General features: G+C 48.9%; 1 protein-coding gene across 2 annotated transcripts in view; it reads left to right on the top strand.

Moving 5' to 3' along the window:
* The window catches only part of NUP205 (nucleoporin 205), a 31,545-nt gene that overhangs the window by 4,833 nt on the left and 13,859 nt on the right, over positions 1-12,853 (top strand). For both annotated transcript variants that reach the window (XM_073650193.1, XM_073650194.1), the window contains exons 9-29: positions 466-582; positions 678-815; positions 1,052-1,202; positions 1,483-1,682; positions 3,054-3,236; positions 3,323-3,373; positions 3,580-3,789; positions 3,894-3,993; positions 4,181-4,318; positions 4,411-4,600; positions 4,682-4,802; positions 6,407-6,488; positions 6,564-6,728; positions 6,812-6,936; positions 7,121-7,235; positions 7,395-7,544; positions 9,533-9,607; positions 9,884-10,044; positions 10,120-10,200; positions 10,341-10,532; positions 10,613-10,883. In XM_073650193.1, the coding sequence (XP_073506294.1) occupies positions 466-582; positions 678-815; positions 1,052-1,202; positions 1,483-1,682; positions 3,054-3,236; positions 3,323-3,373; positions 3,580-3,789; positions 3,894-3,993; positions 4,181-4,318; positions 4,411-4,600; positions 4,682-4,802; positions 6,407-6,488; positions 6,564-6,728; positions 6,812-6,936; positions 7,121-7,235; positions 7,395-7,544; positions 9,533-9,607; positions 9,884-10,044; positions 10,120-10,200; positions 10,341-10,532; positions 10,613-10,883 (3,016 nt within the window). The remainder of the gene's footprint in view (positions 1-465; positions 583-677; positions 816-1,051; positions 1,203-1,482; positions 1,683-3,053; positions 3,237-3,322; positions 3,374-3,579; positions 3,790-3,893; positions 3,994-4,180; positions 4,319-4,410; positions 4,601-4,681; positions 4,803-6,406; positions 6,489-6,563; positions 6,729-6,811; positions 6,937-7,120; positions 7,236-7,394; positions 7,545-9,532; positions 9,608-9,883; positions 10,045-10,119; positions 10,201-10,340; positions 10,533-10,612; positions 10,884-12,853) is intronic.

Raw genomic sequence — 12,853 nt, 5'->3', positions numbered from 1 at the left:
CAAGTCCAATCCCTGGGGCTTCATGCGAAAAAGGAAAAACGCGATGCGAAGAGGTTGAACCCCTGCGATCTTGCAACCTGGATGTTTGATTTCTAAACAAGAAAAAAAATCAAAAATTTGTCACTTATCCTCTGCTTAAGTGATAATTTTTAGACCAGTCCAGTTGCAATTCATGGGGCTCTATATGAAAAGGGAAAGACTTGAAGGGGTTAATCCCCCTGCATTCTTGTTACTTGGCTGTTAGATTTCTATCCAAGTAAAAAAACAATAGGTTGTCACTTATCCTCTGCGTAGAAGATAATTTTTAGACCGATGAAGGTCCACTCCTTGAGGTTCCATACTAAAAAGGGAAATCGTGACGGGAGGGGATTTATCTTGTGAACAGGATGAACAGAGGGTTACAGATCAGTGGGGGTCTCGGTGATATCACCCACCCATCCAGGACTCGTTTTTCTGTCTTCATAGGTCAAGCAGCTGAGGAACCGAGCGGAGGAGGACGCCCGTCTGATCCACCTGAGCCTGCAGATGGGGAGCGAGCCGCCGTCCTCGCTGCGGCGGGATCTGGAGCACGTCTTGCTGCTGGTAAGGCAACTTTGTGGTTTATGTTGTTGTAAATTTAGATTTTGCTGATGGTTTTTTGGTACTTTTAGCTTTTCTTTATCTTTTGGTTTTGACAGATTGCCGAGCTCTACAGGAACGACTCCTTCCATCTGGAGCTGGCGTTGGAGTTTTGGTGCCCGAACGAACCCCTCCAGAACACCAACCTGATGGGCTCCTACCTTGGAGTTGCCCACCAGAGACCTCCGCAGCGCCAGGTAAAGGAGTTCCCCCTTGCTGGTAGCCTTTTTAGGGGAATGAGCTCGTATTACTGTCCCTCGGGGGGGGCAAAAAGTCTGAATCGGTTGGCCATTTTTTTTTTTTGGACTTTTTGACCTCGTTCTTGAAGGAGTCCCGATGTTCCATCACCCCCCACCCTGTGAATAAGTGCTGCTTATGGTCAGATATTGACCTGTGGGGGGCGCCAGGTGTCAGACCTTTTATTTGTTTCCAGGTTTTGTTGTCCAAGTTTGTGAGACAGATGAGCGACCTGCTGCCGCCCACCCTCTATATCCCTTACCTGAAGATGCTGCAGGGTCTGAGCGACGGGCCGCAGTGCGCCCACTACTGCTTCAGCTTTCTCAAAGCCAACGGCAGCAGCCACGGTGAGTCCACGGCCTGACACTGACTGTAAGAGGGGTGGTGGTCCCTCTATCTCTACTCCCATGTCCGTACTTCCTACCCCCATCTATTAGCCAGGGCGGAGAGCCTCTCTAAAAAGTGACTTTTGCTATGGAGGACTCAGCATGTAATGCTGCGTTTCTCCTGCGGGGGCAGTGTGTGGCAGCCGGCATCCCTCTGGGGTGTTAGCTTTCGGATAGATCGGTGCATTTTTTGCATGTTAAATCCTTCGCCATCACCAGATCCTAATTTTCTGTATCTCAGCTGAGAACCTGCAGGCCGGCAGCCCCGTGTCTTGGGATCACTTCTTCCACTCGCTGATGCTGTACCACGAGCACCTGCGGAGGGACATACCGAGCATCGATATCATCCACCATCGCCACCCTCCACTGAGGGGCATCACCCAGCGGGAGATGGACGGACTCGTGGCCTTCCTGCAGCTCACCACCACCGTCATCGAATGGGTAAGACCTGGAAAGTAGCAGAATAGTGATCGCAGCTCTGTAGTATAATGCAGGATGTAACTCAGGATCAGTAATGCATGTACACAGTGACTGCACCAGCAGAATAGTGAGTGCAGCTCTGGAGTATAATACAGGAGGTAACTCAGGATCAGTAATGTAATGTATGTACACAGTGACTGCACCAGCAGAATAGTGAGTGCAGCTCTGGGGTATAATTCAGGATGTAACTCAGGATCAGTAATGTAATGTATGTACACAGTGACTTCACCAGCAGAATAGTGAGTGCAGCTCTGCGGTATAATACAGGATGTAACTCAGGATCAGTAATGTATGTACACAGTGACTGCACCAGCAGAATAGTGAGTGCAGCTCTGGAGTATAATACAGGATGTAATTCAGGATCAGTAATGTAATGCATGTACACAGTGACTACACCAGCAGAATAGTGAGTGCAGCTCTGGAGTACAATACAGGATGTAACTCAGGATCAGTAATGTAATGTATGTACACAGTGACTGCACCAGCAGAATAGTGAGTGCAGCTCTGGAGTACAATACAGGATGTAACTCAGGATCAGTAATGTAATGTATGTACACAGTGACTGCACCAGCAGAATAATGAGTGCAGCTCTGGAGTATAATACAGGATGTAACTCAGGATCAGTAATGTAATGTATGTACACAGTGACTGCACCAGCAGAATAGTGAGTGCAGCTCTGGACTATAATACAGGATGTAACTCAGGATCAGTACAGGATCAGTAATGTAATGTATGTACACAGTGACTCCACCAGCAGAATAGTGAGTGCAGCTCTGGAGTATATTACAGGAGGTAACTCAGGATCAGTAATGTATGTACACAGTGACTGCACCAGCAGAATAGTGAGTGCAGCTCTGGAGTATAATACAGGATGTAACTCAGGATCAGTAATGTAGTGTATGTATACAGTGACTCCACCAGCAGAATAGTGAGTGCAGCTCTGGAGTATAATACAGGATGTAACTCGGGATCAGTAATGTAATGTATGTATACAGTGACTGCACCAGCAGAATAGTGAGTGCAGCTCTGGGGTATAATACAGGATGTAACTCAGGATCAGTAATGTAATGTATGTATACAGTGACTGCACCAGCAGAATAGTGAGTGCAGCTCTGGAGTATAATACAGGATGTAACTCAGGATCAGTAATGTAATGTATGTACACAGTGACTGCACCAGCAGAATAGTGAGTGCAGCTCTGGAGTATAATACAGTATGTAACTCAGGATCAGTAATGTAATGTATGTACACAGTGACTCCACCAGCAGAATAGTGAGTGCAGCTCTGGAGTATGATGCAGGATATGTGACTCAAGCATTATTTTCTGTGTAGAGTGAGAGTGCCCGTCTGGCCCTGTGTGAACACGCCCAGTGGACGCCGGTGATCGTGATCCTGGGCCTCCTGCAGTGCAGTATTCCTCCCGTCCTGAAGGCGGAGCTGCTGAAGACGCTGACGGCCTTCGGGAAGTCTCCGGAGATCGCGGCTTCTCTCTGGCAGTCCCTGGAGCACACTCAGGTGCAGCGCTCTTTCGGTGATTTATGACACCCGTCTTTTATCGCCTTTCACATATATTTCAGGAATAATCCAACTTTTTTCCGCAGATTTTACAAACTGTGAGACCAACCGGACAAAGGCAGGCGGCTGGAATAGAGGTACTGGTTGTTCCTTCACCAATCTCTTTTAAGGCTCAGTTATCGTTTTGCAGCAGTGCCGTAAAGATATATATATATATATATATATATATATATATATATATATATATATATATATATATATATATATATATATATATATATATATATATATATATATATATATATATATATATATATATATATATATAATATTTTTTTTTAAGGTGGAACTGAATGAAATCGAGTCCCGGGCTGAGGAATATCCGCTCACCCGAGCCTTCTGCAGCCTCATCGGTACCTTGGTGGAGAGCTATTTTCCCTCCAACCTCGGGGCCGGTTTAAGGGCCCCCGGATTTGAGCCGTACCTGCAGTTTCTCCGCGATACGGTCTTCCTCCGCTTCCGCACCAGAGGTTACAGGAGAGCGGCGGAGAAGGTAGGAGGACATGTACCCCACCCAGACGTTGCTCACTTTTAACCCTTTTAGTGTCACAATTATCACTTTTGCCTTTTTTTTTTTTTTTTATTACGTCCCGACAGTGGGAAGTGGCCGAGGCCGTACTCGACGTCTTTTACAAACTCCTGAGAGATTACGAACCGCAGCCGGAAGACTTTGTGGAGCAGTACGTGGAGATGCAGGGTGAGCTTTTATTACTATTCGGCATGCAGTACCCCATGCCACCTGTAGTGGCCACTGCTGCCAAACATACACAGCTCACTCTGGTTGATCGGAGCTGATCACTGAGGATTTCCAAAAACTTTTTTTTTTGTTTTTCTCGTTAGTTTTTATATGATTTTTTACTGGGGGGGCTAATTTATCTTCACAGGGGAGGAGAAGGCCGCGTATAAGCCGCCTGGCTTCAGTTTAATGCATCACTTACTGAACGAGTCCCCCATGTTGGAGCTGTGTCTGAGCCTGCTGGAAGAGGGCGTCGTACAGCTGGACACTTACGCCCCATTTCCAGGTAGCGTATACAGAGCTGTGCACTTTTGGGAATTGTCTTGGGTTACCTTTTGATGGGGAGTCGAAACAGTAACCCGATTTTGTACGTCAAAGGTAAGGAACATTTGGAGAAGGCAGTGACCTGCTGCTTCATGCTCCTCAACCTCACGCTGCAGAAGGAGAACCTCTTCATGGACCTTCTGCGGGAAAGCCACCTCTCGCTCATCGTCACTCCCCTGGAGCAGTTACTACAGGGCATCAACCCGCGGTCCAAAAAGGCCGATCACGTGGTGAACATCGCCAGGTCAGTCCCCCCTCCCCCCCGAATCCACAAAAGGTGGTTTGCAAAATTCAGCCGCTAGATATCATTGCTCCGTCTCCGCAGGTATTTGTACCACGGCTCCGGAAATCCAGAATTGGCTTTCGAGAGCGCGAAGATCTTGTGCAGCATTTCCAGCAACGCCAACATCCAAGCCAAAATCGTGGGAGATTTTACCCAGGACCCGGTAAAGATGGGCCCACATAGTCCTCCATACCGTATAATGGGCCCCACATAGTCCTCCATACAGTATAATGGGCCCCACATAGTCCTCCATACAGTATAATGGGCCCCACATAGTCCTCCATACAGTATAATGGGCCCCACATAGTCCTCCATACAGTATAATGGGCCCCACATAGTCCTCCATACAGTAGAATAATGGCCCCACATAGTCCTCCATACAGTATAATGGCCTCACATAGCCCTCCATAGAGTAGAATAATGGCCCCACATAGCCCTCCATACAGAATAATGGCCCCACATAGTCCTCCATACAGTATAATGGCCTCACATAGCCCTCCATAGAGTAGAATAATGGCCCCACATAGCCCTCCATACAGAATAATGGCCCCACATAGTCCTCCATACAGTATAATGGGCCCCACATAGTCCTCCATACAGTAGAATAATGGCCTCACATAGCCCTCCATACAGTAGAATAATGGGCCCCACATAGCCCTCCATACAGTAGAATAATGGGCCCCACATAGCCCTCCATACAGTAGAACAATGGGCCCCACATAGCCCTCCATACAGTATAATAATGGCCCCACATAGCCCTCCATACAGTAGAACAATGGGCCCCACATAGCCCTCCATACAGTAGAATAATGGGCCCCACATAGCCCTCCATACAGTAGAATAATGGGCCCCACATAGCCCTCCATACAGTAGAATAATGGGCCCCACATAGCCCTCCATACAGTAGAATAATGGGCCCCACATAGCCCTCCATACAGTAGAATAATGGGCCCCACATAGCCCTCCATACAGTAGAATAATGGGCCCCACATAGCCCTCCATACAGTAGAATAATGGGCCCCACATAGCCCTCCATATAGTAGAATAATGGCCCCACATAGTCCTCCATACAGTAGAATAATGGGCCCCACATAGCCCTCCATACAGTAGAATAATGGGCCCCACATAGCCCTCCATACAGTAGAATAATGGCCCCACATAGCCCTCCATACAGTAGAATAATGGCCCCACATAGCCCTCCATACAGTAGAATAATGGCCCCACATAGCCCTCCATACAGTAGAATAATGGCCCCACATAGCCCTCCATACAGTAGAATAATGGGCCCCACATAGCCCTCCATACAGTAGAATAATGGGCCCCACATAGTCCTCCATACAGTAGAATAATGGCCCCACATAGCCCTCCATACAGTAGAATAATGGCCCCACATAGCCCTCCATACAGTAGAATAATGGGCCCCACATAGCCCTCCATACAGTAGAATAATGGCCCCACATAGCCCTCCATACAGTAGTATAATGGGCCCACATAGCCCTCCATACAGTAGAATAATGGGCCCACATAGTCCTCCATACAGTAGAATAATGGGCCCCACATAGTCCTCCATACAGTAGAATAATGGGCCCCACATAGTCCTCCATACAGTAGAATAATGGGCCCCACATAGTCCTCCATACAGTAGAATAATGGCCCCACATAGTCCTCCATATAGTAGAATAATGGGCCCCACATAGTCCTCCTTGTAAATGACCATGGAGGACAATATTCTGACTCCTGCGTTCATTCTTTCTTTTGCTCCGGCAGAAGATAAGTCAGAGGCTAATGGCCGGCTTTGTGGAGTGCCTGGACAGCGAGGACGCGGAGGAAGTGGTGACCTCCCTGGAAGGTGAGACTTCTCCTCGTGGTCGGGGATTGACCAGGTATTTATTTCCGAGGGTTTTCACTTTCCTTGTGATTGTAGACACCCAGGAAGAGAGAACATTGTCCACGGTCCATCACGAGACCAAGATCCACATCCTCAACCTGCTGATCACCTCCCTGGAGATGAAGCCCCCCAATCTGGCCTTGTACCTCCTGGGCTTCGAGCTGAAAAAACCAGTCAGTACGACCATCCTCCAAGACTCTGGTATGGAGATTTTCCCCCTCCATGTACTGACGGGGGCGCTACATCGGGCACATACTACAGTGAACGTCTACTCTACGTTTCAGGAGTCTTGGGCTTCCCCCGGACCTGTCTACACTCCATCTTGGATATTCTGAAGAACGGTACGGATGGAAGAACGGGACCGGTGGCCGTGGTAGAGTCCCCGCACCTTGCTGAGCTCTGCTATCAGGTGGGTTCGGTCGGGGGGGTCTTACACTTGGCCCCCTCACAAATCAGTAGATCCCGATGAAGTGGAGAGCTCCGATCACATTTGACCACCCTGGACCTTTGGGATCTCATCCACTGGTCTGAAATCGATGACCCATGTCCAGTTTTGGTGCAGCGTCTCACTGAATGATGTGCTGTTTCCTCAGGTCATCCATCAGCTCTGCGCCTGCTCTGACACCTCCGGACCGACCATGCGATACCTGCGCACTAGTCAGGATTTCCTGGGCACCCAACTTCACCACCTGCCCTTCTCCGTGAAAGGTAAAGGAGACACAGGAGAACTTCTCCACCGGTGGTTACCTCTACTCTGCACCTCCGTGGTGGCCGGGCCGGTTGGAGTCAACCCTGCTGGGGGGTCGAGCCTCCGCACTGGGAGCGTCCCGTGATGGCACAGTGACCCCTATATGCTCACCCCTATAGGACACGAGATCTCCGTCCTCAATCAGATGTCCTGGATGATGAAGACGGCGTCCATAGAACTGCGCATCACGTCCCTGAACCGCCAGCGCTCCCACACACAGAGGCTGCTGCACCTCCTGCTGGACGATGTGCCCGTCCGGCCCTACACAGGTGAGGGGTGTGCAAAATAGTGAGTGCTGCTCTGCAGTATAGTACAGAATGTGACTCAGGATCAGTAATGTAATGTATGTACACAGTGACTGCACCAGCAGAATAGTGAGTGCAGCTCTGAAGTATTAAACAGGATGTAACTCAGGATCAGCACAGGACAAATAATGTGTCTACACAGTGACTGCACCAGCAGAATAGTGAGTGCAGCTCTGGAGTATAATACAGGAGGTAACTCAGGATCAGTAATGTAATGTATGTACACAGTGACTGCACCAGCAGAATAGTGAGTGCAGCTCTGGAGTATAATACTGGATGTAACTCAGGATCAGTAATGTAATGTATGTACACAGTGACTGCACCAGCAGAATAGTGAGTGCAGCTCTGGAGTATAATACAGGATCTAACTCAGGATCAGTAATGTATGTACACTGTGCCTGCACCAGCATATTAGTGAGTGCAGCTCTGGAGTATAATATAGGATGTAACTCAGGATCAGTAATGTATGTACACAGTGACTGCACCAGCAGAATAGTGAGTGCAGCTCTGGAGTATAATACAGGATGTAACTCAGGATCAGTAATGTAATGTATGTACACAGTGACTGCACCAGCAGAAGAGTGAGTGCAGCTCTGGAGTATAATACAGGATGTAACTCAGGATCAGTAATGTAATGTATGTACACAGTGACTGCACCAGCAGAATAGTGAGTGCAGCTCTGGAGTATAATACAGGATGTAACTCAGGATCAGTAATGTAATGTATGTACACAGTGACTGCACCAGCAGAATAGTGAGCGCAGCTCTGGAGTATAATACAGGATGTAACTCAGGATCAGTAATGTAATGTATGTACACAGTGACTGCACCAGCAGAATAGTGAGTGCAGCTCTGGAGTATAATACAGGATGTAACTCAGGATCAGTAATGTAATGTATGTACACAGTGACTGCACCAGCAGAATAGCGAGTGCAGCTCTGGAGTATAATACAGCATGTAACTCAGGATCAGTAATGTAATGTATGTACACAGTGACTGCACCAGCAGAATAGCGAGTGCAGCTCTGGAGTATAATACAGCATGTAACTCAGGATCAGTAATGTAATGTATGTACACAGTGACTGCACCAGCAGAATAGTGAGTGCAGCTCTGGAGTATAATATAGGATGTAACTCAGGATCAGTAATGTATGTACACAGTGACTGCACCAGCAGAATAGTGAGTGCAGCTCTGGAGTATAATACAGGATGTAACTCAGGATCAGTAATGTAATGTATGTACACAGTGACTGCACCAGCAGAATAGCGAGTGCAGCTCTGGAGTATAATACAGCATGTAACTCAGGATCAGTAATGTAATGTATGTACACAGTGACTGCACCAGCAGAATAGTGAGTGCAGCTCTGGAGTATAATATAGGATGTAACTCAGGATCAGTAATGTATGTACACAGTGACTGCACCAGCAGAATAGTGAGTGCAGCTCTGGAGTATAATACAGGATGTAACTCAGGATCAGTAATGTAATGTATGTACACAGTGACTGCACCAGCAGAATAGCGAGTGCATCTCTGGAGTATAATACAGCATGTAACTCAGGATCAGTAATGTAATGTATGTACACAGTGACTGCACCAGCAGAATAGTGAGTGCAGCTCTGGAGTATAATATAGGATGTAACTCAGGATCAGTAATGTATGTACACAGTGACTGCACCAGCAGAATAGTGAGTGCAGCTCTGGAGTATAATACAGGATGTAACTCAGGATCAGTAATGTAATGTATGTACACAGTGACTGCACCAGCAGAATAGCGAGTGCAGCTCTGGAGTATAATACAGCATGTAACTCAGGATCAGTAATGTAATGTATGTACACAGTGACTGCACCAGCAGAATAGTGAGTGCAGCTCTGGGATATAATACATGATAAGTAATGTATATACAGCTCGTTTCTCTTATGTACAGATCTTTCCCTCTCTTTTCCTCTCTGTAGCCGACGGTGATACTGGTATGGAGGACGACAACCGGAGCATCAACGCGTTTCTTCACTTTGACACATCCTCAAAAGGTAACGCCGAGATGTTCTGTCCCTGTCACGTGTGTAGATCCTGCTTAGTATTTTGTGTGGATTCCGAACCTTAAGCCATTGGTTCTTTAAAATTGCCTGTTTTTAGCAATTTAACGCATTTCGGGACCTGAGATGCAATGCCCCAAGCGTGACCCGGTGATAAAACCTTTAGGTTCAGTGTCTGAGCCGCTTCACACGATGACTTTCTCGCAGAGCGTCGACGATCCACTGCGGTACAATCACCGACGCTCACGACGCGTTTCGCATTTTTTCTAGTTCGCAGGAAAATCTTGAGCATCTTGGACGCCATCGACTTCACGCAGGAGATCCCGGAGCAGCTGCAGATGGACTTCTTTGATCGCATCCAGATTGAGCAGCTCATCACCAACTGCGAGCAGAACCAACACCGCAGCAGCCATACTGTCTGCAACGTCAAGGTGGGCCCGGCGGGGTCTTAGGATCTAGGAGGGTCCGGACGTAGCGTTTACTGATCCTTTTCTGTCCTTTTACAGCTCCTGCGGCGAGTCCTGGTCGCAGAAGTCAATGCTCTTCAGGGCATGGCTGCCTTTGGACAGAGACCTGTACTATTGGAGGTAGAGCCTGGGGGTTCTTAAAGGGATAGTCCATGACTTGGATATTTAAAGCCACACAGCGCCATACGCACAGTAGTGGCCATGTTGGGTACTGCAGTCCGGCTTCAGTTGCAAATTTCAATGTTTTGTTTTTTTTCTAGGAAATCAACACCATCCTGCAGCATGCGGTGGAAAGAAACAGGATGTTCCAGAGTCTTCACGCCAAGCGTCACGCCCTGGAGTCCTGGCGGCAGCTGGTGGAGATCATCCTGACCTCCTGTCCTCAGGACCTGATCCCGGCGGAGCAGAGGCAGTTGATTATCAGGGATCTGCTCCAGGATCTGCACGACAAGGTACTGTATATAGGGCAGTGGGAAGTCCCATATTATCCCGCCAGGTTATGGCGTCGAAGTAACCTATCGCCCCCTCTCAGATCCTGGACGACGAGGCGACCAAGGACCTGATGCCGGTGGTGGCCGGTGCCGTGTTCACGCTCACCGTGCACCTGAGCCAGTCCATACGCACCGAGCAGAAGCAGCCGCTGAGCGCCCGGGGCGGCGGGCCATCTCAGTACCTGGTCATGTTGGATGGCACCTTCGCTGCCCCTACGGGAACGGACACCCTGTCCGCAGGATTCGCCTCCATTGGAGACTCCTCGCTACATATGATCCTCAGGAAACTGCTGGAATTCATTCTGAACACGGGTCAGTGGGCTACCTAGATCGACACATTGGCCAGCTGCCTTGAATAGTCTTCAGATATAGCGGTGCCACTTTCAGCGCATGCTCAGTATATAGAAGGACTAGCCCCTCCCCTCACTAGGACTCCGCCTCCAGAATCAGCCGCGTGCGAAATCAAGGCGCTGAGTCATCAGCCAATCACAAAGATGGGATGGGGTCAAGGCGCTGAGTCATCAGCCAATCACAAAGATGGGATGGGGTCAAGGCGCTGAGTCATCAGCCAATCACAAAGATGGGATGGGGTCAAGGCTCTCAGTTATCAGCCAATCATGAGTAGGCGAGAGGGACAAAGCATCACGCCCATCATACGCAAATAGGTATTAGCTACAGAGCCTTCAGCCAATCACAGTAATGGGTGCGGTTGACGTACTTTGTCATCAGCCAATCACACTGATGGGTGTGGTCGATGCTTTTAATCCTCAGCCAGTCATGTAGATGGGTGTGGTTGAGGCGCTGAGGGCTCAGCCAATAACAGAGAGGGGTGTGACTGAGGTTCTTAGCCTTCAGCCAATAATAGAGAGGAGTGTGGCCGAGGTTCTTAGCCCTCAGCCAATAATAGAGAGGGGTGTGGCCGAGGTTCTTAGCCCTCAGCCAATAATAGAGGGGTGTGGCCGAGGTTCTTAGCCTTCAGCCAATAATAGAGAGGGGTGTGGCCGAGGTTCTTAGCCTTCAGCTAATAGAGAGGAGTGTGGCCGAGGTTCTTAGCCCTCAGCCAATAATAGAGAGGGGTGTGGCCGAGGTTCTTAGCCTTCAGCCAATAATAGAGAGGGGTGTGGCCGAGGTTCTTAGCCTTCAGCCAATAATAGAGAGGGGTGTGGCCGAGGTTTTTAGCCTTCAGCCAATAATAGAGAGGGGTGTGGCCGAGGTTCTTAGCCTTCAGCCAATAATAGAGAGGGGTGTGGCCGAGGTTCTTAGCCTTCAGCCAATAATAGAGAGGGGTGTGGCCGAGGTTCTTAGCCTTCAGCCAATAATAGAGAGGGGTGTGGCCGAGGTTCTTAGCCTTCAGCCAATAATAGAGAGGGGTGTGGCCGAGGTTCTTAGCCCTCAGCCAATAATAGAGAGGGGTGTGGCCGAGGTTCTTAGCCTTCAGCCAATAATAGAGAGGGGTGTGGCCGAGGTTCTTAGCCTTCAGCCAATAATAGAGAGGGGTGTGGCCGAGGTTTTTAGCCTTCAGCCAATAATAGAGAGGGGTGTGGCCGAGGTTCTTAGCCTTCAGCCAATAATAGAGAGGGGTGTGGCCGAGGTTCTTAGCCTTCAGCCAATAATAGAGAGGGGTGTGGCCGAGGTTCTTAGCCTTCAGCCAATAATAGAGAGGGGTGTGGCCGAGGTTCTTAGCCTTCAGCCAATAATAGAGAGGAGTGTGGCAAAGGTTCTTAGCCCTTAGCCAATAATAGAGAGGGGTGTGGCCGAGGTTCTTAGCCCTCAGCCAATAATAGAGAGGAGTGTGGCAAAGGTTCTTAGCCCTCAGCCAATAATAGAGAGGGGTGTGGCCGAGGTTCTTAGCCTTCAGCCAATAATAGAGAGGGGTGTGGCCGAGGTTCTTAGCCTTCAGCCAATAATAGAGAGGAGTGTGACAAAGGTTCTTAGCCCTCAGCCAGTAATAGAGAGGGGTGTGGCCGAGGTTCTTAGCCCTCAGCCAATAATAGAGAGGGGCGTGGCCGAGGTTCTTAGCCTTCAGCCAATAATAGAGAGGGGTGTGGCCGAGGTTCTTAGCCCTCAGCCAATAATAGAGAGGGGTGTGGCCGAGGTTCTTAGCCTTCAGCCAATAATAGAGAGGAGTGTGACAAAGGTTCTTAGCCCTCAGCCAATAATAGAGAGGGGTGTGGCCGAGGTTCTTAGCCTTCAGCCAATAATAGAGAGGGGTGTGGCCGAGGTTCTTAGCCTTCAGCCAATAATAGAGAGGGGTGTGGCCGAGGTTCTTAGCCTTCAGCCAA

Source organism: Phyllobates terribilis, unplaced genomic scaffold (genome assembly GCF_046119375.1).
Source record: "Phyllobates terribilis strain yellow unplaced genomic scaffold, ASM4611937v1 Scaffold_10__3_contigs__length_209671492, whole genome shotgun sequence".
NCBI classification, from domain to species: Eukaryota; Metazoa; Chordata; class Amphibia; order Anura; family Dendrobatidae; genus Phyllobates; species Phyllobates terribilis.
This window is presented reverse-complemented; position numbering and strand designations above follow the sequence as displayed.